A 24,948-nucleotide genomic window follows, 5' to 3' on the forward strand; every position below is an offset into this window, starting at 1 on the left:
TTCTGAGCTCATAACCAGGAGTAACCCCTGAGCGTCAAATGGGTGTGGCAGAAAAACCAAAAAAAAAAAAAAAAAAAAAAAAGTTCAGTTAAAGGGCTGGAGAGATAGCATGGAGGTAAGGCATTTGCCTTGAATGCAGAAGGTCGGTGGTTCGTATCCCGGCACCCCATATGGTCCCCTGAGCCTGCCAGGAGCGATTTCTGAGCATAGAGAGCATCAGAGCATAGAGCATAGAGCATCAGAGTAACCCCTGAACGCTGCCAGGTGTGACCCAAAAACCAAACAAAAACAAAAACAAAACCGTTCAGTTAAATGTTACACTCCAACCACTTAAAAATATATAAAATACATATATTTTTTAAATTAAAACACAAGTTTTGAGGTGCTGGAGCGATAGTACAGCGGGAAGAACGTTTGCCTTGCACGTGGTTGACCCAGGTTTGATCTTTGGCATCCCATATGGTCTCCTGAGCCAGCAAGGAGTAATTTCTGAGCATACATATATTAATATTAACATATTAGTAACTTCTGAGCACCACCAGGTGTAGACTAAAACCAAAATCAAAACCAAAACCAACAAACAAAAATCCGTTTTGACCATTCGTACCAGGTATTTTCAATAGCACAGATGCACACTTGCAATTCATCTTACATAAGACATCTGGCCAGGAGTTCTCCAATTCGGTTTGCGTTAGGTAACAACCTATAATCATGCAGATGGGTACAGAGTCAAATTTCTCAGAGATGCCTAAAAGAGAGAGAAACGATCATCTAACAATACACAATGTGTCATCTGTCACTTCAGAGTCAAACAGGGCTGGAATTCTAACCCCAGCTTGGCAAGATTAGGGCAGTAGACGACCAATTGGGTCTCTGGGCGCTAAGCACCATGGGAGTTGTAGTTCCCCTTCCCGACTACAGGAGAAGCCGAGGACGGTTGCTTGGCATTATTAGCAAGCGGGAAGTATGGCGGCGGCGCGCGTCGACGCGGCTCTGCCTCCCGGAGAAGGTGAGTCCGTTTCCACCCCTAAGCCCCAAGATTTTACTCCATGAAGCTGAGTTAAATAGTAGTTTCTTGGTGGAAGAGATGAAGCTTGGTTTGAAAGCGGGGGCAGTTCTGGACCAGTTTCTTTGGAGAGGGGGTTCTGGGCACCGCGAGGCGCGCTGCCTCTTGGAGGTTGTAGTCCCTTTGTTGCCCAGCTCCGTTAGCTCCGTGGCTAGTTCGGAGCTGAGTGGACTACAGTTCCCAGGGGCCCTCGCGCTGCAGGGCGCCTTGCTTTCCCCGGCTCCCGCGCTCCGGGAGGCTTGACCGCTCAGGGGGGCGGTGGGTGGGTTTCAGAATTAGTTGATGTTTCGTGGATTTAGTTTTAGTTCCTTTTATCTAGGTGGAAAAACAAAGACTGTCTTTTTCTTATAAAATAGTAGTATATTTTTTCTTCATTAATTTTGCATTTCTAAACTGTGCTGAAATAATTTATGATTTTAATTCCATTTCATTAGATATATATAATTCATAAAATAATGTCACCTAAAAGAAAAACAAGAAAATATTACTATCTTCCTCTTTTGCTTCTCCTGACCCCCTTTTTTTCCTCAGAAGGTCCAAGTACATTCAGGAAGCCCTTTCTCAAACAGCTCTGGAAACTGACCTTGGAAACCTTTCATGGATGTGTATGGTGACCCTGATACGTACATCCAGTTTTGGGGTGGTCTAGGGCCCACAGTTCTCCACCTTTCTGTGCTTGGGACTGTGGGGTTGGGTTTGGGCTGCCTGGCTAAGCTTGGGAGTTGTGCCTCCTTGGCTAAGAGTCGTGCTCCTTTGTTTTGGTTACAGCTCTGAGGCTCAACAGCAATTGTCCTGGTTGAGGTTGGACCCAGGGTCAAGGCCTGTGTCCATCCATGCACAGACCAGATTCATTATTTGCAGCCCGTTAGTAACTTGGGAGTTGGGGGATGCTACTCAGAGATCGGCTCGTAGGAATTGGGAACAAAGCTTGTGCATTTTTTTTGGGTGATAGGTCCTAGCTTTCCTCAACTTCTCAGATCATTCCTGATCCTTCAAATGCTGGGAGCCTTTAGGTAAAATAGGAAACAAACAAACAAAAAACAAAACAAAACAAAAAGGCAATGTAACACAAAACAATAAAGAAATCCAAACATAAACCCTTCAGGAGGGAAGCTCCCTTAAGTACTTCGTGAAGCAACCCTGATCTGGCTATACATTTGAAATTGTCAGTTTTGGTCCTGCCCCCTTAAACTCCTCTTAAACTCCTCCTGCCAACAAGGTCTTTTGAAGACAAAGACAGCAGTTAACCGATTTGGTGCACCTTTTGTGAAATAATCCACGTTCAGAGTACTTTTCACATATGCTCTTCCAAACATTGTAAGGCAGGTGTTCTTTTCAACCACATTTTATTGAATAGAAAATCTCTTTATATTGCCGGTATGGCACCTGTCCTTTACCAGGGCAACCTGCTGTGCTATGGCTCTGCCCTAATCTACTCTTTTCTTAACCCAAAAGAAATCTGTAACCGGCTCACATAGTGGGTAACAGTGGAACCTTAATTTTAACTCCTGTTATACTTTGGTTTGTTGATTGTTTGATACCTGACAGGTTAAATATTCATATGGTTTCTCATTTTCTATATCAGTTTAATGAATTCAGTGTATTGTTTTTTTGTAAGTCAGTGAACTGTGATTTTCAAAATTGTTTGAACACTTTATTGCTACTTAATTGTAAATTGAAAGTTGTACTTAGGTTGTAAATATAAAGTATTTTGTGTTAGACGATCTGAGCACAGTGAGTAGGGAGTTTACCTTGCATTCGGCTGACCCAAGTTCGATCTGAGTTCCATCCTCGGCATCCCATATGGTCCCCCAAAGCCTTCCAGGAGTAACCCGTTAGCATCTTTGTGGTGGCCCAAATAACCAAACAAATATATTGTGCTAGTTTTATATGAAATATTTCTATATAAGACATTTTAGTACAAAATCTGGAGGTAATAGTTCATATTTCGTATGAAGAATTTCAGAGAATTATATCATAGAAATTTGAGGAGAATATCAGTCTAGTTTTAATTTGATATTATGAAAATTGAATAATTTTATCCTGTGGTCATTTTGAACTCGATTGTTTTAGTTTTTCAATTTTGGTGTATAACATGTTTTAATGTTTTCCAGCTGTAAATGTACAGGAATTTTTATGAGCATAATTCTATCAGCTGTTTATTAATGCTTTCCCTTCTCTTTTTAAGGATCTGTGGTCAATTGGTCAGGGCAGGGACTACAGAAATTAAGTCCAAACTTACCCTGTGATGTAGATATTCATACTTTAATTCTGGATAAAAATCAAATTATTAAATTGGAAAATCTTGAGAAATACAGAAGATTGATCCAGGTAGGTATTGCTATTTGAAGAAATAGCTACATAGGACCATTTTATTATTAAATCACACAGCAATAAAGTAATTTAGAAGCTAGCTTCTAGATCTGGAAAGCAGTAAATGTTCCCTTAAGTTTTTAAATAAATGACATTTCTTATCTTGACAATAATAGTTCTCTTTCTTGACATTTACTAGAAAAAAAAGCATTACTAAACATAATACATTTTATGTTGACAGGATACTTAATTTTAATTTTAATTTTTTTTACAAAATGCGTTTTATTTTATAATAGGCTCATTGATTCATTCAATTTTTATCAACTATCTCTTATGTGCCTGACATTGTTCTAGATTTTGACTGATTTAGTATAAAGATCCCATTTTAAAGAATATTTAATTCTATTTAAAAAATTTTTTTTTGTTTTTTGGGTCACACCCGGCAGGGGGTTACTCCTGGCTCTATGCTCAGAAATCGCTCCTGGCAAGCTTAGGGGACCATATGGGATGCCAGGAATCGAACCACCATCCTTCTGCATGCAAGGCCAATGCCCTACCACCATGCTATCTCTCCGGCCCCAAGAATATTTAATTCTTTAGTAAGGCATGATGATCTGCTAAGTTGTTCATAGTGGAGTTTCATTTATACAGTGTTCTACCATCAGTCCCACCACTCGAGTCAACTTAGTTCCACCAGTGTCCCCAGGCTCCCTGTCATCCTCCAGTCTCCTTGACAGGCACATTTTAAAGTTTGGTTGTTGTGGTTTGAGTTATTTTTATAGTGTTGTTGGCTCTGTGGTTCAGATATATACATATACCATATCTTTACATTCACAGATGTACCCCAGGTCCTTGGTTCCTTCTCCTGTAACCTCCTATCTGCTTCTTTCCCTTTTTAATTTATTTCCTTCCCGGTCCACATTTCTGTAATCAAGAGTCCAGGGTAATCTAGATATTTTTGCTTGGGTATTTTGCATCTTCTTGTCCTGTTAGTCACAGATCAGTGAAAACATCTGGAAAGGACTCTATTTTTATGGACCTTAAATTTCTAAAATAGTTTGTGTTCCCTTCAGGAGTAGGACACCATCTTGCTCAGTTTTATCTGTATTTTTTTCATAATTGAAATAATAGTACTAGACAAATAATAACAATGTCTGATATTTGGATAATACATATGAAAAGTACAGATTGTGTTTGTATATTTAGTTATGTTTGTCCATATAAACTAATGTGAAAGTTTTATATATGTATATTTTCTTTTCTGTGGAATAATGATATGTTTCCTTTCCACAGTTGTCAGTGGCTAATAATCGACTGGTGCGGATGATGGGTGTGGCCAAACTGAACCAACTTCGGGTATTAAATTTGCCTCATAATAGTATTGGCTATGTGGAAGGGCTAAAGGAACTGGTACATTTGGAATGGCTGAATTTGGCCGGAAATAATCTCAAGGTGAATTGCTTCTGATTTTTATAAATTAAAGTGTTTGTTTCCTTTTTGTTTTTGTTTTTGTTTGTAGGTCACACATGACAGTGCTCAGGGATTACTCTTGGCTCCTCACTCAGGAATTGCACCTGGTGATGCTTGGGAGACCATATGAGATGCTAGGGATCAAATCTGGGTTGATCACATGTAAGGCAAACACCCTACCTGTTGTGCTATTAGTACAGCTCTTTCCTCTTTTTTTTTTTTTTTGGGGGGGGGGATGGGGGTATACCAGACAGTGCTCAGGGCTTACTCCTGGCTCTGTGCTCAAATCAGGGATGTTGGGCTGGGGATCAAACTTGGCTGGGTTATCATATACAAGGCAAGTGTCCTACCTGTTGGCCCTCTAATAGTTAACTTTTATTAAACAATTACTTTATACTAAGCATCAACTCATTCACTGTAGCCAAACTCATTGTGTCATTATAAATGAAAGAAACTGAAGTACAGAAAAGTAAGTTGCTTATGGTAATATAGTCAAAATTTATTGATTTATTTTAAATAATATCTTGATTTAAGTAGCATGACTACAAACATGCTTGTAGCTGGGTTTCAGTCATAAAAAGAACACCCCCCATTACTAGTGCAGCGTTCTCCCACCAATGCTTCCCATCCTCCTCATCCCCTACCCTCTGTCTATATTGGAGACAGGAATTCTATTTCTCTTACTCACTACCATGGTCATGATAGTTGTCAGTGTAGTTATTTCTCTAACTGGACTCACCACTCTTTGTGGTAAGCTTTATATTGTGGGCCAGACCTTCCAGCCCTCATCTCTATTGTTTTTGGGTATTATTACAATAATGTCTTTTATTTTTCTTAAATCCCACAGATGAGTGAGACTATTCTGTGTCTACCTCTCTCCTTCTGACTTATTTCTCTCAGCATAATAGATTCCATGTTCATCCATATATAGGAAAATTTCATGACTTCATCTCTCCTGAAGGCTGCCTTGTGTCTATGTACCACAGTTTCTTTAGCCACTCATCTGTTGAAGGACATCTTGGTTGTTTCCAGAGTCTGGCTATTGTATATATAGTAAAAATTTAAATCTTGACAGTTTGTCCTCACTCTTAACTGTAAACTTTCTTCTGCACAAAGTATGTCACATCTCATCACTGTGTTTTCTTCAAGCTGAGAATAGCTGGGAAATGAACCCCTTGGTATCTCTCTAATGTTAGGGAACTAATTAAGGTGGGACTTATGACACTGCAACATCTAATTTTATATTATAGTGGCTGTGTGTAGGTGGGTGTGAACATCATACCTATACTCGGAACTTAATTTTGGCTTTCAGCCTCCATATTTGTTTATTAATTTTTGGGCCACAGTACTCAGGGTACTCAGTACTCAGCAGTACTCAGGGCTTACTCTTCATTTCTGCACTCAAGGATCACTCCTGGCAGATTTAGGGAACCATATGGGGTGCTGGGGATTGAACCTGGGTTGGCCCAGGTCAGCTACCTGCAAGGCAAATACCCTGTCAGTTATACTGTGGCTCCACCTTCTCCAATTCTTTAGAACTGCCTCCTTTGTCTCTTATAAAGTACTGCTCCTAGCAGATGAGGCAGAAGATTTGACTATAATTATAATGACTAGGTAATTCTATGATTTTGTGTGCATGAAATAACATGGTGCTTTCTTTCTTTCTTTTTTTTTTTTTAAATAGGCAATGGAACAGATTAACTGCTGCATAGCTTTACAGCACCTCGATTTATCAGATAATAATATACCCCAGATAGGGGATCTTTCTAAATTAGTATCTCTAAAGGTAAGCATGTTTACTACGTTTTGTTCTGAACTTTTATATTAAAAGAACAGGAGAGTTGGGATGTGACTCAGAGGTTGAACACATACTGCATATCATGAGCCTCTGGGATTGATCCCCAGCCCTATAAAATAAAAATAATAAGGTTGGGGGAAGGGTTCAGCTTACACACAAAGCCCCACAAATCAATATATAAAATTTCAAAAAAAAGGGAGAAAGGAAAAAAAAAAAAAAAAAAAAAAAAAAGATAAAACTATGGACAGTTGGGGCCGGGCGGTGGCGCTGGAGGTAAGGTGCCTGCCTTACCTGCGCTAGCCTAGGAGACGGACCGCGGTTCGATCCCCCGGCGTCCCATATGGTCCCCCAAGCCAGGAGCGACTTCTGAGCGCATAGCCAGGAGTAACCCCTGAGCGTTACCGGGTGTGGCCCAAAAACCAAAAAAAAAAAAAAAAAAAAAAAAAAAAGGAGAAAGGATGGCCGGAGACATAGCACAGTGGTAGGACATTTGCCTTGCACACAGCCAATCCAGGACGATGGTGGTTCGAATCCCGGCTCCCATATGGTCCCCTGAGCCTGCCAGGAGCGATTTCTGACCACAGAGCCAGGAATAACCTCTGAGTGCTGCCAGGTTCGGCCCCAAAACAAAACAAATAAATAAACAAACAAAAAAAAACCCAACAAATAAAACTTCAGAGAACCCAGAAAAACTTAAGCAGGCCTTTTTTTTTTTCCCCTCATTGGATATTATTTGTATATGACAAACTCATTAAATCTTAGAAGCTTTCTCCACATTTAGCAGAAATCATTAGCTTTGCTTGCATTTAGAGAAAACATGTTTTTTTTAAGTGGATTTTTTAAAAATTAATTTTTATTGAGACCCATGTGAATTACAAGTCTTTCACAGTTATATTTAAGGTACATAGTGATAGTGAATTAGGGTAGTTTCCCACCACCATAGAGAAATCATGTTTTGTATATTATTCTAACAGTTTGATGTAGCCAGATAGTAAGAAAATTGAGATGAAATAAAAGTGATTGAATAATTTTTTCACTGTGAAATGAAGACATGACTATCATACCAGAATCCTGGGTATTGAGGCCAGAGAGATAGCACAGCAGTAGGGCATTTGCTTTGCATAGAGCCAACCAGGACTGACGGTGGTCCGAATCCTGGCATCCCATACGGTCCTCACCGAGCCTGCCAGGAGCGATTTATGAGTGCAGAGCAAGGAGTAGCGCCTGAGTGCTGCCGGGTGTGACCCAAAAAACCACCAAAAAAAAAAAAAGAATCCTGGGTTTTCAAAAGCTTTGGTTCATTTCTCATTGTTGCTGACTTAATTTGAATCAGCTTATCCAGCACATAGCACTTTTTTTTTTTTGGCCACACCGGAGGTGTTCAGGGGTTACTCCTGGCTATCTGCTCAGAAATAGTTCCTGGCAGGCAAGGGGGACCACATGGGATGCCAGGATTTGAACCAACCACCTTAGGTCCTGGGTCGGCTGCTTGCAAGGCTAACATCACTATGCTATCTCTCCAGACCCCACATAGCACTTTCTATCTTCCTAAAGCTTTCTGTTATAATTTTTTTTGTAGACAGTTGCAAATTATGGGTCGTAGGTTATTTCTCTCCTTGTCTTCGTAAAATTTGCGTAAATGTGGTTATTTCTTTTTTTTTTTTTTTTTTTTTTTTTTTTTGTGGTTTTTGGGTCACACCCGGCAGTGCTCAGGGGTTATTCCTGGTTCCAGGCTCAGAAATTGCTCCTGGCAGGCACGGGGGACCATATGGGGCGCCGGGATTCGAACCGATGACCTCCTGCATGAAAGGCAAACGCCTTACCTCCATGCTATCTCTCCGGCCCCAAATGTGGTTATTTCAATGAATATTTTCTTTTTTCTCATCTTGTGTGTAATATTTTATTCTATTTATTTATTTATTTTTTGCTTTTTGGGCCACACCTGGTGACGCTCAGGGGTTACTACTGGCTATGTGCTCAAAAATCGCTCCTGGCTTGGGGGACCATATGGGATGTTGGGGAATGGAACTGCGGTCTGTCCTGGGTCAGCTGTGTGTAAGGCAAACCCCTACCGCTTGCGCCACCGCTCCAGCCCTTTATTTTTTTGGGGGGTCACACCTGGTGGTGTTCAGGGGTTACTCCTGACTTTGAGCTCAGAAATTGTTCCTGGAGCTAGAAAGATAGCATGGAGGTAAGGCATTTGCCTTGCATGCAGAAGGACGGTGGCTCGAATCCTGGCACCCCATATGGTCCCCTAAGCCTGCCAGGAGCAACTTCTGAACATAGAGCCAGGAGTAATCCCTGAACACTGCCCATGTGATCCAAAAACAAAAGCAAAAAAAGAAATTGCGGGGCCGGAGAGATAGCATGGAGGTAAGGCATTTGCCTTTCATGCAGAAGGACGGTGGTTCGAATCCCAGCATCCCATATGGTCCCCTGTGCCTGACAGGGGTGATTTCTGAGCATAGAGCCAGGAGTGACCCCTGAGCGCTGTCGGGTGTGACCCAAAAACCAAAAAAAAAAAAAAAAAAAAAAGGAAATTGTATGCTCAGGGGATCATATGGGAAACCGGGAGTCGAATTACCATCTGTCATGGGTTTGCCATATGCAAGGTAAACACCCTACCACTGTGCTATCTCTCTGGCCCTTTGTGTGGTATTTTAAAAGGAAATGAACATGCTGGAAATTTTTTTAGTTTTGATAACTTAAATCTTATAACATGCTAATGGCTGTATCAAGTACTTATTTTTGGACAAGTCTTAAACTCTCTTGTTCTTACAATGTAGATATTAAAAGGGAGAGTTGGGCTAAAAGTTTTATGTAGGACCCTTCTGGTGTTAATATCCTCTGATTTCTGTGCAATGAGGCATATATAATAATTCAACTCTTGAATTTTATACTCAAGACTTTAGTTTTGTCAAAATAGGCCATTTTGTCTGTGATCTTTTCAATTGTAACTCATTATTTTTATTTTTAAGACCCTGCTTTTACATGGAAACATCATCACTTCTCTTAGATCGGCACCTGCTTATCTACCCAGAGGTCTTGCTATTCTTTCTTTGGCAGAAAATGAAATACGAGACTTAAATGAGGTAAATTTTGAGACTGGGGTGGGTGAGGAAAATTATTTTTTTTGATACTGTCCTGTGAGATCTAGTTTACTGACAAGTTCTGAAGAGATGAAGGTGAAAGTTGTGAGGTCACTTATATTTATTTGTTTGTTTATTTATTTATGTATTTATTTTTGGTCATACCTGGCTGTGCTAAGGGGTTACTCCTGGCATGCTTGGGGGACCTTATGGGATGCTGAAGATTTAACCCGGGTCTGCTGCATGCAAGCAAACTCCCTACCTGCTGTGTTATCATGCTAGCCTCTTACTTTTTTTTTTTTTGGTTTTGTTTTTTGGGCCACACCCGGCGGTGCTCAGGGGTTACTCCTGGCTGTCTGCTCAGAAATAGCTCCTGGCAGGCACGGGGGACCATATGGGACACCGGGATTCGAACCAACCACCATTGGTCCTGGATCGGCTGCTTGCAAGGCAAACGCCGCTGTGCTATCTCTCAGGCCCGCAGCCTCTTACTTTTAAACTGAAGATATCTTGGAAGAAATTGTCATCAAGATGAGAAACATCTGACTTTAGAAAATCATTATTTTTCTTTAAAATCTTTTTTTTTTTTTTTTTTTTGTTTTTGGGCCACACCCAGTAACGCTCAGGGGTTACTCCTGGCTATGTGCTCAGAAGTTGCTCCTGGCTTGGGGGACCATATGGGACACCGGGGGATCGAACCGCGGTCCGTCCAAGGCTAGCGCAGGCAAGGCAGGCACCTTACCTTTAGCGCCACCGCCCGGCCCCTAAAATCATTTTTTAATGGTTAAATTATTAAGGTTTTTAATTTCACTTATATAATTCTGTAGGTACTGCATTGGAAGAGATTGGTAGTAGAGGGACAGCTGTGTTACAGCATTTAATAATTATCTGTGTACCTTTCCCTAACTGCTATTGCTTTTTTGTTGTTTTTGTTTTGTTTTTGCTTTGGGCCACACCTGGCAATGTTTCGGGGTTACTCCTGGCAGTACTTAGGGGACCATTTGGGATGCCCAGATCAGCTGTGCGCAAGGCAAGCACTCTACCCTCTGTACTAATTGCTCTAGCTTTTTTACATTTATTTTAAATAGGGGTCTTTCTGTTAAGAAACATAATTTATTGGGGCCTGAGCTCAAACCAGGAGTTAATCCTGAACATCACTGAGTGTGGGGAACCCTCCCTCTGCAAAAATAAATAAATAAATAAATAAATAAATATATAAATAAATAACCCATTCCAAAAACCAAGAAACTGGGCGGATAGTTTCAAAAGAATTTTTGTACAGCAAGAACAGATGACTGTATTGTTGGAATTTTTGAAAATCAGTGAACGAATGTTATTTTTTGAATGTCTCAGAACAAGAGGAAATTGTTATCATCTCAAACTGCCAAAGATGTGTAATCAGCAGAAACCTCGTGCTTGACCTCGAAGAGTCCAGTTTCATTCACCAAAATATCCTTTGTTCCAGATCTCTTTCTTGGCATCTATTACTGAATTGGAGCAGTTGTCGATCATGAACAATCCTTGTGTGATGGCCACACCTTCCATTCCAGGGTTTGACTATCGACCGTACATAGTTAGCTGGTGCTTAAACCTCCGAGTCCTAGATGGATACGTGATCTCTCAGAAGGAAAGGTGACTATCGCCATTTAAATATCTCATTTGTCACGGAGATTACTGCAAACTTCATTTCTAGCTTTCTTTTTAAAACTTAATTGATTGATTGGTTGGTTGTTGGGCCATACCCAGCGGTGCACAGGGGCTTCTCCTGGGCTCTGCACTCAGACATCGCCTCTGGCAGACTAGAGGACTATATAGAATGCCGGGAATCGAACCAGGTTCCTCCCAGGTTGGCCTCATGCTAGGCAAATGCTTATGGCTGTGCTCTTTCTCCAGTCCCTCATTTCTAGTTTTCTACAGATAATAATTTGAATAATTAAAAGTGCATTTAGAAATTAAGATTATGTTGGGGCTGGAGTGATAGCATGGAGGTAAGGCGTTTACCTTTCATGCAGAAGGTCATCGGTTCCAATCCTGGCATCCCATATGGTCCCCTGTGCCTGCCAGGAGCAATTTCTGAGCACGGAGCCAGGAAAAAACCCTGAGCACTGCCGGGTGTGACCCAAAAACCACAAAAAAACAACAACAACAAAAAACAAACAAACAAAAAAAAAGAAATTAAGATTATGTTTTAATCATGTAATAGATGCTATTTAAGATTTTTGTTTTTGGGCCCGGAGAGATAGCACAGCGCGTTTGCCTTGCAAGCTGCCGATCCAGGACCAAAGGTGGTTGGTTCGAATCTCAGTGTCCCATATGGTCCCCCGTGCCTGCCAGGAGCTATTTCTGAGCAGACAGCCAGGAGTAACCCCTGAGCACTGCCAGGTGTGACCCAAAAACCAAAAAAAAAAAAAAAAAGATTTTTGTTTTTGGCTGTTGGGCCACACCCGGTGGGCTCAGGGGTTACTCCTGGTTACTTCTGCACTCAGAAATCGCTCCTGGCAGGCTTGGAGGACCATATGGGATGCTGGGGATTGAACCTGGTTCTGTCTGGGGAAGCTGCATGCAAGGCAAATGCTCTACCACAGTACTATCATTTCACCACTTACTCCTGGTTCTATACTCAGGAATTTCTCCTTGTGGTGCTTGGGTGACCAGCTGGGATGCCAGGGCGGCCGCTTGCAAGGCAAACACACAACCCACTGTACTATTGCTTCTCTCCCAAGCCTTTCACAATTTAGAAGAAGGCCATCAGTATGCTTTCAGTGGATGCCATACTCAGTGCCAAGGGCCTGGAAAATTTTTCTGGTCTTTGAAAGAAGCTCTTTTAAAACTTCTTGCGTAACTGGTTTCAAGGTTGTGACTCCTCCAAGTTGTTGCCCTTCCATGCTCTCTGTATTGTTTCTTCAGGTCTGAATGATAGTCTAGCTGGATAGAATATTCTTGGTGAAGTGTTTCATTTCTTTGTGTTCCAGTCTCTCTCTTTTTTGTTTGATTTTTGAGCCACACCTGGCAATGCTCAGGTATCACTCCTGGCAGGGCTTGTAGGAAGACCTTATGTGGTGCCGGGATCAAATCCAGGTCATGACTCGTGCATGGCAAGATCCGTACCTACTGCGCTTTCATTCTGGGCCCTTCTCACTCCATCCAGTATCTTCTGGCTTGTGGAGTGTCTGATAGATCTGCTGTGAATCTTACGCTTTCCTTTCTGTTAAAGTTCCTTTCTGGAACTTGCTACTTTTAATATTCTTTTTCTTTTGCCATTTTGAGCAATGTGTCTTGAGGTTTTTTAGAGTCTGGAAGGAGAAACAAGTCCTGATATGGAAAAAAGAGAAAGAGAGCGGGGTGTGGTGGCGCGCGCCTGTAGTCCCAGCTACTCGGGAGGCTGAGGCGGAAGGATCGCTTGAGTCCAGGAGTTCTGGGCTGCAGTGCGCTATGCCAATCAGGTGTCCGCACTAAGTTCAGCATCATTATGGTGACCCCCCGGGAGCGGGGGACCACCAGGTTGCCTAAGGAGGGGTGAACCGGCCAGGTCAGAAATGGTGTAGGTCAAAGCTCCCATGCTCATCAGGAGTGGGATCGTGCCTGTGAATAGCCACTGCACTACAGCCTGGTCAAAATTGCGAGATCCTATCTCTTAAAAAAATAAAAAAGAGAAAGAGAAGGGTTTACATATCTTTCTGCCCCTTAGGTATATGGTAGATTCCTTAGCCTCCCTGAGACTTTGTTTTCTCATCTGTAAAATGTCAATAATATTACCTAGTTTTTAAGGGTGTAGTGAGGACAATGTATACATTATATATTGTCTCCTTAAGGATAATGTATATATATTTTTTGGGTGTTTTTTTTTTTTGGTCCACATCTGTTTGATGCTCAGGGGTTACTCCTAGCTAAGCACACAGAAATTGCCCCTGGCTTGGGGGGGGCATATGGGATGCGGGGGGATCGAACCTTGGTCCTTCCTTGGCTAGTGCTTGCAAGCCAGACATCTTACCTCTAGTGCCACCTCGCCGGCCCCTTGGATAATGTATACTTTTACTTGTAGCTATTAATGGTCAGTATCATTAATTCATTGAGACATAAAATGGCAACTTCTTTTGTGGGGGACCTACATCTCGCAGTGCTCAGGGCTTACTTCTGGCTCTGTGCTTAGGAATCACTGACTGGCTCAGGGGAGCCATGTGGGATGGGATGCTGTGATTGAATCCTGGTTGCCTGTGTGCAAGGCAAACTCCTCTCCTCCTGAGATTGTCAGCTTTTAACTCCATGGCCAGTGTATCCATAATTTTTCATGGTTTGATTTATGTCTCTTTCAAGAATAAGTGATTCTAGAGAGCTGGCTGAATGCAGATATGGCGCCTGCAATTGTGGGGGGGCATAGTCTCAGATTAGCTTTCTGACAAAAGTTCCGGTGCTGGAGTGATAGATAGCATAGCAGGTAGGGCTTTTGCCTTGCTTGTACATGGTTGACTCAGGTTTGATCCCTGGCTTTCATATCATCCCCTGAGCACTTCTAGGAATGACCCCTGAGCGCAGAGCCAGGAGTAACCCCTTAGCAGTGTTGGGTGTGACCCATAAACCAAAAAGAGAAGGAAAAAATGTTCTCAAATAGATTAAAATAAAATGGATGTATTCAGGCATTATTTAATCTTTTTTTTTTTTTTTTTTTTTTGTTTTTTTTGGGCCACACCCTGTGACGCTCAGGGGTTACTCCTGGCTATGCACTCAGAAGTTGCTCCTGGCTTCTTGGGGGACCATATGGGACACCGGGGGATCGAACTGCGGTCCGTCCTAGGCTAGCGCAGGCAAGGCAGGCACCTTACCTCCAGCGCCACCGCCCGGCCCCTCATTATTTAATCTTAACTGTGTGAATGAAAGGAATATCCATTCACTGCTTTTTGAAAATAAATTTAGATGTATTTGCAAGTATTTATTCAAATCTAAGGGAAGAAAAACAGTTCAAAATATTTGGGGGGGGTTTGGGTCATACCTGGCACCTGACTCTAGGCTCAGAAATCGCCTCTGGCAGGCTCGGGGGACCATATGGGATGCAGGGATTCGAACCACTGTCCTTCTGCATGCAAGGCAAACACCTTACCTCGTGCTCTCTCTCCAGCCCGTTTAAAATATATATATTTTTTAATTATTATTTTTTTTTTGGTTTTTGGGTCACAACCGGCGGTGCTCAGGGGTTACTCCTGGCTGTCTGCTCAGAAATAGCTCCTGGCAGGCACAGGGGACCATATGGGACACCGGGATTCGAACCAACCACCTTTGGTCCTGGATCGGCTGCTTGCAAGGCAAATGCCGCTGTGCTATCTCTCTGGGCCCAGTTTAAAATATTTTTAAAGCCGCTGGAGTGATAGCACAGTGGAAGGGTGTTTGCCTTGCATGTGGCTGACCCAGGATGGACCAAGATTTCGTTCCCAGCATCCCATATGGTCCCCCAAGCCTGTCAGGAATTATTTCTGATCATAGAGCCAGGAGTGACCCCTGAGCACTGCCGGGTGTGGCCCAATAATCAAAAATAATTTTTTTTTTTAGAGGGGAGTGAGTCATTGTATTAGAGTTCAAGTTGACACCCATGTTGGTGCTGAGAGTCAAAGACCACCATCTGTAGTGCAAGGTGCAAAAGGGAGTATATTCGGTTGATGGAGGTCTGAGCCTCATCCAATTCGGGAGTGTTGGCAAGGACCCAGAGTCAAATCTTCAAGCAGCTTATGTAGAATCACAAGCAGTAACAGTACAATCATTTCATTGTATAGATGTCTTAATTAATCACTGATTTTTCTGGCTCAACCTTGGTTGTCTGGGATACTCTGACTCAAACCCTGTTAAGGGATATTCTGTTTCAGACCCTGGTTGTCAAGGGTTACTCTGATTCAAACTTTAGTTGTTAAGGGAGCCTTTTCAGATAGAACATTCCAAGCTCACTCAACCCCGAGTTCCTTATTCCTGGAGGGCACCAATTTTGGTGTTAATTCTGAGTTAACTCTCTCTGCCTTCAGCTAGGAGTAGATAAGTACACTTTACTAGGGTTTGGGCTCGTCTTAGTCTAGAGTTCCTTATCATGGACTTAGGGTGTGGGAGATCTTGGTTCTTATAATTGGATACAGTTTTAGAAACTTGACTGAATATTATTTATGAAAAACATTCAATGCTGCTAAAAAGCTAGATGAAAGGAAAATAATGACTTCTAAATATGTCCTTGTCTATTTTGCTGTCTCCTCTCCTGACATATCCCTGATTGCAGTTTGAAAGCTGAATGGCTCTATAGCCAAGGCAAGGGCAGGGCATATCGGCCTGGCCAGCACATTCAACTTGTCCAGTATTTGGCGGCAGTCTGTCCTCTCACCTCTGCTGCGGGTCTTCAAACTGCTGAGGATGCCAAATTAGAGAAGATTCTGAGCAAGCAGAGGTAAGCTCACATATCTGTGGCAGCTGATGAAGTCACGAGTGAAAATAGCCCAGCCTTTTCATGAGTGCTAGCAGATCTGCAGCAAGTTCTGACCCACATTTCTGGGTACTCGGTGCCCCTTATTACTGCAGCCGACTGCAGGGGAGCTGAATCATCATATCTTGGAGTAGGACATGCCTCATAGCAACTACACTGTGAGCTATTTCTTGCTGGAGAATCAGGAGGGACAGGATAGGGGATTTAAAAAAAAGAAGTATTTGGGCCGGAGAGATAGCACAACAGTAGGGCATTTGTCTTGCACGCGACTGACCCAGGATGGCCCAGGGTTTGATTCCCGGCATCCCATATGGTACTCCGAGCCAGGAGCGATTTCTGAACGCAAAGCCAGGAGTAACTCCTGATCGCAGCTGAGTATAACCCAAAAACCAAAACCCCCCCCCAAAAAAACCAAAAAACCTAAAAAAAAGTGTTTTCGACCAATGAATAACAAACATATCCTGAAAAGGATGGAAGCCGATTAATCCACCATGGGAACCTCATGTTTCATATCTAGCATCATGTGATCCCTTGATTAACAAGCCAGAAGTAGCCTCCAAACACCAATAGCTATTATAGCCTAGAAGAAAGTAAAGCAAACCAAGACAAATAAAAATAACTTTCTTAGGGGCCCAGAGAGATAGCACAGCAGCGTTTGTCTTGCAAGCAGCCTATCCAGGACCAAAGGTGGTTGGTTCGAATCCCGGTGTCCCATATGGTCCCCCGTGCCTGCCAGGAGCTATTTCTGAGCAGACAGCCAGGAGTAACCCCTGAGCACAGCCGGGTGTGACCCAAAAACCAAAAAAAAAAATCAAAACTTTTTTACCACAACACAGCCAGCCCAAGAGCACCACATGGCCAAACCTGAGCACCTGTCAGGCCTGGCATTACTGGACCAAATATTGCTGGGCATGGATGGTCTGGTGCTTACAAACATATAGCCAGGGATGCCTCTCATCCCAAATGCAAAAACAAAACAACTTTCTCGGACTAGGACGTGTTTCAAGTTATTTATGGCACTATGCTTCAACTTTTTTTTTTAAAGCAGTTAATTTTTTTATTAATTGATTGGTTTTTGAGCCACACTCAGCGATGCTCAGGGGCCACTCCTAGCTCTGTGCTCAGAAATTGTTTCTGGCAAACTTGGGGGACCATATGGGATGCCAGGAATCAAATTGGGTCTGTCCCCGGTTGGTCGCATGCAAGGCAAACACTCCAATGCTGTACTATCTCTCAGGCCCTAATGCTTCAACTTTTTTATATCTACTTGGAGCATCGTGTTCGAACCTCTGTGTATAAAAGATACAGCTGGTACCTGTTCTGCACACCGGTCCACAGAACAGGAAGTATAACTCGCGTGGTATTCCAGTGGTTTTCAAACTCTACATTCACAGACCTGCCACCTGTGTGTGGTCCAGTAGTTGAAGGCCATTGGTCTACCATTTCAAGTCTTGCATATGTGCGATTCTGGGTTCTATCCTGGTACTGCATTGCATTCAGAGTATATATATTTTTTGTTTTGATTTTGGGCCACACCCGGTGGTGCTTAGGGGTTACTCCTGGCTATGTGCTCATAAATTGCTCCTGGCTTGAGGGACTTTTGGGACGCTGGGGAATCGAATTTCGGTCCATCCTAAGTTAACCATATGCAAGGCAAATGCCCTACTGCTATGCCATCTCTCCGGCCCCTGCATTCTGAATATTACCAGGTATGGTCCTCACAACTAAGAAAAATAATGTTTTGCAACTGAAGATATAGTAAGTGGGTAAGGCAGTTGTCTTGCACATGGCTGACCAAGTTCAATTCCTGGTACCACATGTGGTCCTCTGAGTCCAATCACCTTGATTACAGAGCCAGGAGTAAGCCCAGAGCACCACTAGGTATGTTCCAGAAACTGCAAGATAGGAAAAAAATAAAAAATTTTTGGTGTGTGTTCTGGGGATCAAACCATGGTTTTATATATTCATATATTGCAGGTAGTTGCTCTATCTATCTAACTGCCCTATAACAGTTTCTTTTTTTTTTAAATAATATATTTATTTAAGCACCATGATTACAAACATGTTTGTAGTTGGGTTTCAGTTATAGAAAAGGACACCCCTCTTCACTGCAACCTTCCCACCAACAATGCCCCCCTTTCCCCTCCTCCCCTACCCCTTTCCTGTTTTCGAGACAAGCATTCTATTTCTCTCACTCACTACCATTGACATGATAGTTGACTGTGTAGTTATTTCTCTAATTGAATTCACTACTCTTTGTGGTAAGCTTCAGATCCTGGGCTGGTCCTTCCAGCCCTCATTTCTATTTTTGGGCCACACATGGCAGTATTCAGGGATTACTTTTGGCGCTGGGCTCAGAAATCACTTCTGGGTCGAGGACCATATGGGATGCTGGGAATTGAACCTAGATTTGTCCTGGGTCAGCCATGTGTAAAAGCCAAATGCTCTACCACTGTGCTACCCCTCCGGCTCTGCTATTCAGTTTTTTCAAATGAGACTTTGCAATTTTTTTTTCTTTTTGGGCCACACCCTGTGACACTCAGAATTTACTCCTGGCTATGTGCTCAGAAATTGCTCCTGGCTTGGGGGACCATATGGGACGCTGGGGGATCGAACCGCAGTCCGTTCTAGGCTAGCGCACGCAAGGCAGATGTCTTACTGCTTATGCCACCGCTCCAGCCCCAAGACTTTGTAAGTTTTGATAATTCAAAGTATCTACTTTGTCCTTTTTTCTGTTGTTATTGGGATTTTTTTTCTTCCGTTTTTGGGCCAGCATCCAAGAAGTGTTCAAGGGTTATTTTTGTCTCTGCTCTCAGCAATTATTCCTGGTGGTGCTCTGAGGACCATATAGGTTGCCAGAGATCAAACTCACTTGGCCATGTGCAAGGCACATACCTTACCTGCTGTACCCCTCTCTGGCCCCCAAGGTATCTATTTACTTTTAATAAGTTGTAAACTTCTTCCTTTTGGACTTAGGAAACAGAAACACTTTCTCTTTGTAGTCATATGTTATTTGATTTTTTATTTTTAGGTTTCACCAGAGGCAATTAATGAGCCAAAGCCAAAATGAAGAGTTGTCTACTCTTGCTTCTACTGAAACGAGGATACCCCTTGTGCCTGAAAATTCAAGTCCTGTTCAGGATTGCCAGATGATGCAGGAAAATGGTACAAAATTAATTTCTGTTTCTTTTCTCTAAGTCATTTGATATTTTGGGTGTTCTGGAAATAGAAAGATTACATATTTTAATTTTTATTGGTTTACAACTTAATTATTTAGATTATGTATTTAGATTAGTATATGCATAAAACATATTTGTGCCTTATTATCACACATAATTTTATTTTTTGAGGGTGCCCATACTTGATGATGCTCAGAGCTTATTCCTGCTTCTGTACACAGTGATTACTTTAGGCATCATGGATGATTCTAGGAATCATCCATATGGGGTGACAGGTATTAAAACTGGGTTAGTTACATGCAAGGCAAGTGCCTTAACCATTGTACTATCTCTCCAGACCCTATGCTTGTAGTTTTTTTTGTTTTGTTTTTTTGGGCCATACCCGGCGTTGCTCAGGGGTTTACTCCTGGCTGTCTGCTTAGAAATAGCTCCTGGCAGGCACGGGGGACCATATGGGACACTGGGATTCGAACCAACCACCTTTGGTCCTGGATCGGCTGCTTGCAAGGCAAACACCACTGTGCTATCTCTCCCATTACAAGCCCTATGCTTGTAATTTTTAAAAGCAGAAGATTGTTACCTATTTTATATATATGATATTGTGTTTATTCTTATTTTGTTTGTTTGTTTTTGTTTCTTTTGTTTTTGGGTCATACCTGGCAGCACTCAGGGGTTACTCCTGGCTCTATGCTCAAAAATGGCTCCTGGTAGGCTTGGGGGTCATATGGGATGCTGGGATTTGAACCACCATCCTTCTACGTCTAAGGCAAGCGCCTTACTGCTGTGCTATCTCTCCGGCCCATCGTCATTATTCTTACAATTATTTCAATAATTCATTTTCTTTAAAATATTTAGTTTAATGTTTTAGGCATATTGGAGGAAATTAATGAAGGCATTTTATTTTATTGCATTTTATTGTATTTTAAGGATTAAACCTCCTTAAATATAACTAGAGCTGGAGAGATAGTATCTCTGGCCCTATTTAGTACCCAGGTTTTATCCTCTGTACAACATATGGTGCCTGCCCTGAATCCTATGAGGAATGAATCCTGATTGCAGTACACACACACACACACACACACACACACACACACACACACTTTATCTCTCTAGGGCAGGAGGGATAGTAAACACACACACACACACACACACACACACACACACTTTATCTCTCTAGGGCAGGAGGGATAGTAAACACACACACACACCCTTTATCTCTCTCTCTAGGGCAGAAGGGATAGTAAAGGGTGTAAGGTACATGCTTTGCAGGCAGCTGCCTTGGTTTCATCTGGCATAACATTTGGTCCCTGAAACACGGCCAGGAGTAATTTCTGAACAGATCTGGGTGTGAGCCACAAAACAACAATAAAAAATAACTTGAAAGCAAACTAAAACCCTCTTTACTCACCCACCTTCACTATCCCCCCCAAAAAAAGGGAAAAAAAAAATGAAGTGACAGATAAGTAAATAGATGAGAAACTTCTTTTACATGTACACTTTATTTATTTATTTATTTTTTTTGGTTTTTGGGCCACACCCAGTAACGCTCAGGGGTTACTCCTGGCTATGCGCTCAGAAGTTGCTCCTGGCTTGGGGGACCATATGGGACACCGGGGGATCAAACCGCGGTCCATCCAAGGCTAGCGCGGGCAAGGCAGGTACCTTACCTTTAGCGCCACCGCCCGGCCCCACATGTACACTTTAAATATCTACAATTTTTTTTTGTGTGTGTTCATCTTTGTTTTTTTTTTGTTTTTTGGTTTTTGGGCCACACCCGGTAACGCTCAGGGGTTACTCCTGGCTATGCGCTCAGAAGTTGCTCCTGGCTTGGGGGACCATATGGGACACCGGGGGATCGAACAGCGGTCCGTCCAAGGCTAGCGCAGGCAAGGCAGGCACCTTACCTCTAGCGCCACCGCCCAGCCCCTCATCTTTGTTTTTAAGTTATATGCAGTAACACTCATGGTGGTGTTGGGTGTACTTTTGAATGCTGGGGTTTGAGGCTGGAGGGATAGCACATAGCTAGGGTGTTTGCCTTGCACGTGGCTGACCCAGATTGGACCTAAGTTCTCAGCGTCCCATATGGTCCCCTGAGCCTACCAGGAGCAATTTTTGAGTGCATAGCTATGAGTAACCCCTGAGTGCTGCTGGGTGTGGCAAATAAACCGGAAAAAAAAAAAAAAAGAATGCTGAGGATTGAACCTGGGTCTGTTGCATGCAGGGCATGCACCCTACCTGCTGTGACCCTACCTGCTAAGCACCCTATGCATTGCTATGGCCCCCTAAATATCTACAATTTTTATGTTAGTCATACCTCAATAAAGCTTAGACTAAAGAGAAAAACCTCTAACTGCTCAGTAGTTTAAATGATCTGTTAGGGCTGGGAAGTAACTCAAAGGTCTGTAGTACATGCTTTGTATATAGGAAGTCTAGGTTCAATCCTCAGCATTCTACTGTCTCTTGAACACCATCAGGAATAACCCCTGAGCACTGAGCCCTGGTAGTCCCTGAGAACTGTCAGGTAAAGCCCCCAAATAAATCCTAGCAATGGGGGCCGGAGCAATGGTGCAAGTGGTAGGGTGTTAGCCTTGCACACACTGACCTAGGACGGACTGTGGTTTGATCCCCTGGCGTCCCATATGGTCCCCCAAGCCAGGAGTGATTTCTGAGCACATAGCCAGGAGTAACCCCTGAACGTCACTGGGTGTAGGCCCCTTTTCCCCAAAATAAATGCTAACAATGATCCTCTTTTGATTCTTCTAGAACCTGCCACCCAAGTCAATTCTTGGGTTGGGACCAGCAGTAACGATGACCAGTATTCTGTCAAGAATGCCTTTGCAGCCTCTTCTGTGCACGCAACCAGATATTCTCGAAATGACTTGCACCTGGAGGACATACAGACCGATGAGGACAAGTTAAACTGTAGTCTTCTTTCTTCAGAGTCGACTTTTATGCCAGTGGCTTCAGGCCTTTCTCCAGTCTCACCCACGGTTGAACTGAGACTACAAGCCATTAACTTGAGCCAAGAAGGTTCTGGGGTTGCATATGAGTCTGTGAAGGGGCTCGAGAACCATGAATTGGATAAGGAAGAGAAGTCTCTCTGGGCTGCAAATGGGAATTCTGTTTCAGCGGGGAAAAGGGCCACCAGTATGGACGTCAGTGGGAAAGGGGAGGTGTTAACTGATGCAGAGGTGACCAGTGATGACTTAAAGGATGTCCTTCACAGTCTTCCCTGTGTTCCGGAGTCATTCAGGCACAAATTTCCCCCCACACAGCCAGACAGTGAAGAAACCTTGTCTCAGACACTTCCAGAGAAACTTCCCTGCAGGGTATTACCCGAGAGAACTGTCACTTTGGGGGAGGATAATTCTGCCCTTCAGAAGTCAAACCAGGCAGCCACCAAGCTTCAGGCCTGTTGGCGGGGCTTTTATGTCAGAAACTACAACCCCCGAGCCAAAGACGTGCGTTACGAGATCCGACTGCGCCGAATGCAGGAACACATTGTCTGCCTCACCGAGGAAATTGGGAGGTGAGTGGAAAGTCCCCTCTAGTTGCTCTGGTTGGTTCGGAGATTTCAGATTCTTATAATTGACTCAGAACACAAACACAGAATCATTTGTCATGATGGTTACTTAAGACTTTTTATTCTCTTGCAATTCTTGGTTGACTTGTCTTCTACAGAACACTGAAAGCAAAGGTTCCTGAGGACATAAACTATCAAATATTTCCATTTTTACAATCTGGTAGATTCAGTAGAGCAATAAATATTGAATGTATATGCTTGTAAATTGGAGTGTGAATAAAACATAAAATGTAGAAAGACTGAACAGGCATAAAAATCAGAAGGTGAGACAGTCTGCTTAGAATCTACTAGGTGTGGGCTGGAGAGATAGCACAGTGGTAGGGCGTTTGCCTTGCATGCAGTGGATCCAGGATGAATGATGGTTTGAATCCCTGCATCCCATATGGTCCTGGCCTGCCAGGAGTGATTTCTGAGCACAGAGCCAGGATTAACCCCTGAGTGCCAGCGGGTGTGACCCAAAAACAGAACAAAACAAAAGAATCTACTAGGTAACTCCTGGTGGTGCCAGGGAGCCATGCAGTATGCCTTGGACCAAACCTGAGTTGATTGTGTGCAAGGCTGATGCCCACTGTACTATCTCTCTGGCTCCCCAGGTTGATTTGTAGTCTCCCAGAACTCAGGAAAATAATTCTCTTCCTAATTATGGTTTATCACTGTGAAAGAATAGGGCTAAATCATTAAAGAAAATAAGTGCACAGGGAGGACCAGAGCAGGTAAGGTGCTTGCCTTGTCCTCAGCCAACCCAAGTTCAATCCCTAGAGTCCATCCCATCTGGTTTCCTGAGCACAGCCAGGAGTGGTGCTGAATGTAGATCGAGGAGTGATTCCTGAACATCGTTAGGTATGGCCCCAAAACCAACAACAAAAAGTGCACAAGTAGAGACCAGGTACAAGTGTCTAGTTCTAGTTGTCTTCTCCCACTAGAGTGTAACAGACAGCTCAGTTCTCCAGGTGATGGGAGGCTTGGACCAAAGACAGCTGCATCTGAGCCCATGCTGTCATCTTGCGGGAGGAGGGGAGACAAAAAGAAAAAAAAGAAAAAATTCTCCAGGTTACCATGCAGAACAACATATAAGAAGGTTTACAAATAAAGTAAACTGGGGCTAGAGAAATAGCACAGCAGTGGGGCATATTTGCCTTGTATGCGACTGACCCTGGTGGGACCCGGTTCGATTCCCTGGCATCCCATGTGGTCCCCCGGCCTGCCAGGGGTGATTTCTAAGCGCAGAGCCAGGAGTGACCCCTGAGCACCACTGGGTGTAGCCCAGAAACCAATCAATCAATCAAGTTTAAAATTAAAAAAATACAAATAAGAGAAAGTCATTAAAACCTGGAGGTTCGGGGCCGGGCGGTGGCGCTAAAGGTAAGGTGCCTGCCTTACCTGCGCTACCCTAGGACGGACCACGGTTCGATCCCCTGGCGTCCCATATGGTCCCCCAAGCCAGGAGCGACTTCTGAGCGCATAGCCAGGAGTAACCCCTGAGTGTCACCGGGTGTGGCCCAAAAACCAAAAAAAAAAAAAAAAAAAAAAAAAAAAACCTGGAGGTTCAGGGTTTTTATTGGATTCTGATATGGAGGCATTTAGTGTCCTTGGAACTGAACTTTTCATCAAGGTCAAACTGGTATGGTGTAGTTCTGAGCTCCATAGGAACACAACAGGCACTTGGGAAGGCAGATTAGTGACCTTGATTCCCAGCAGTACAAAATACTCTTATCAGACAGGAAAGTCCAGGAGCCTAGAGGTTATTTCCAAGAGCTAACAAGGGCAGGGCTTGAAATTTTTTATGTTTGCTTCCACACTGCAGGCTTATATCTGACTCTAAACGCAGGCATCATTTCTAGTGGGCTTGGGGGACGGTAGGGGTCCTACCATATGTAAGTCATATGTAAGTCAAATGCCTTACCTGCTGGACTATTGCTCTTAGCCCCAGTAGGTGGATTTTTTTTTTAAATGAGAAATCTAGGGGCCAAAACAGTCAGTGTAGCACAGCAGGTTTGCC

The 24,948-nt window shown here is 43.1% G+C and overlaps 1 protein-coding gene across 1 annotated transcript in view; it reads left to right on the top strand.

Moving 5' to 3' along the window:
• The first annotated feature begins 966 nt into the window (after window positions 1-966).
• The window catches only part of CEP97 (centrosomal protein 97), a 33,968-nt gene continuing 9,986 nt past the window's right edge, over window positions 967-24,948 (top strand). The window contains exons 1-9 of the mRNA XM_049785645.1: window positions 967-1,009; window positions 3,255-3,397; window positions 4,673-4,831; window positions 6,534-6,635; window positions 9,626-9,739; window positions 11,202-11,368; window positions 15,987-16,151; window positions 19,219-19,352; window positions 22,130-22,895. Coding sequence (XP_049641602.1) covers window positions 967-1,009; window positions 3,255-3,397; window positions 4,673-4,831; window positions 6,534-6,635; window positions 9,626-9,739; window positions 11,202-11,368; window positions 15,987-16,151; window positions 19,219-19,352; window positions 22,130-22,895 — 1,793 coding nt within the window. The remainder of the gene's footprint in view (window positions 1,010-3,254; window positions 3,398-4,672; window positions 4,832-6,533; window positions 6,636-9,625; window positions 9,740-11,201; window positions 11,369-15,986; window positions 16,152-19,218; window positions 19,353-22,129; window positions 22,896-24,948) is intronic.

This window comes from Suncus etruscus, chromosome 13, assembly GCF_024139225.1.
Source record: "Suncus etruscus isolate mSunEtr1 chromosome 13, mSunEtr1.pri.cur, whole genome shotgun sequence".
Taxonomy (NCBI): Eukaryota; Metazoa; Chordata; class Mammalia; order Eulipotyphla; family Soricidae; genus Suncus; species Suncus etruscus.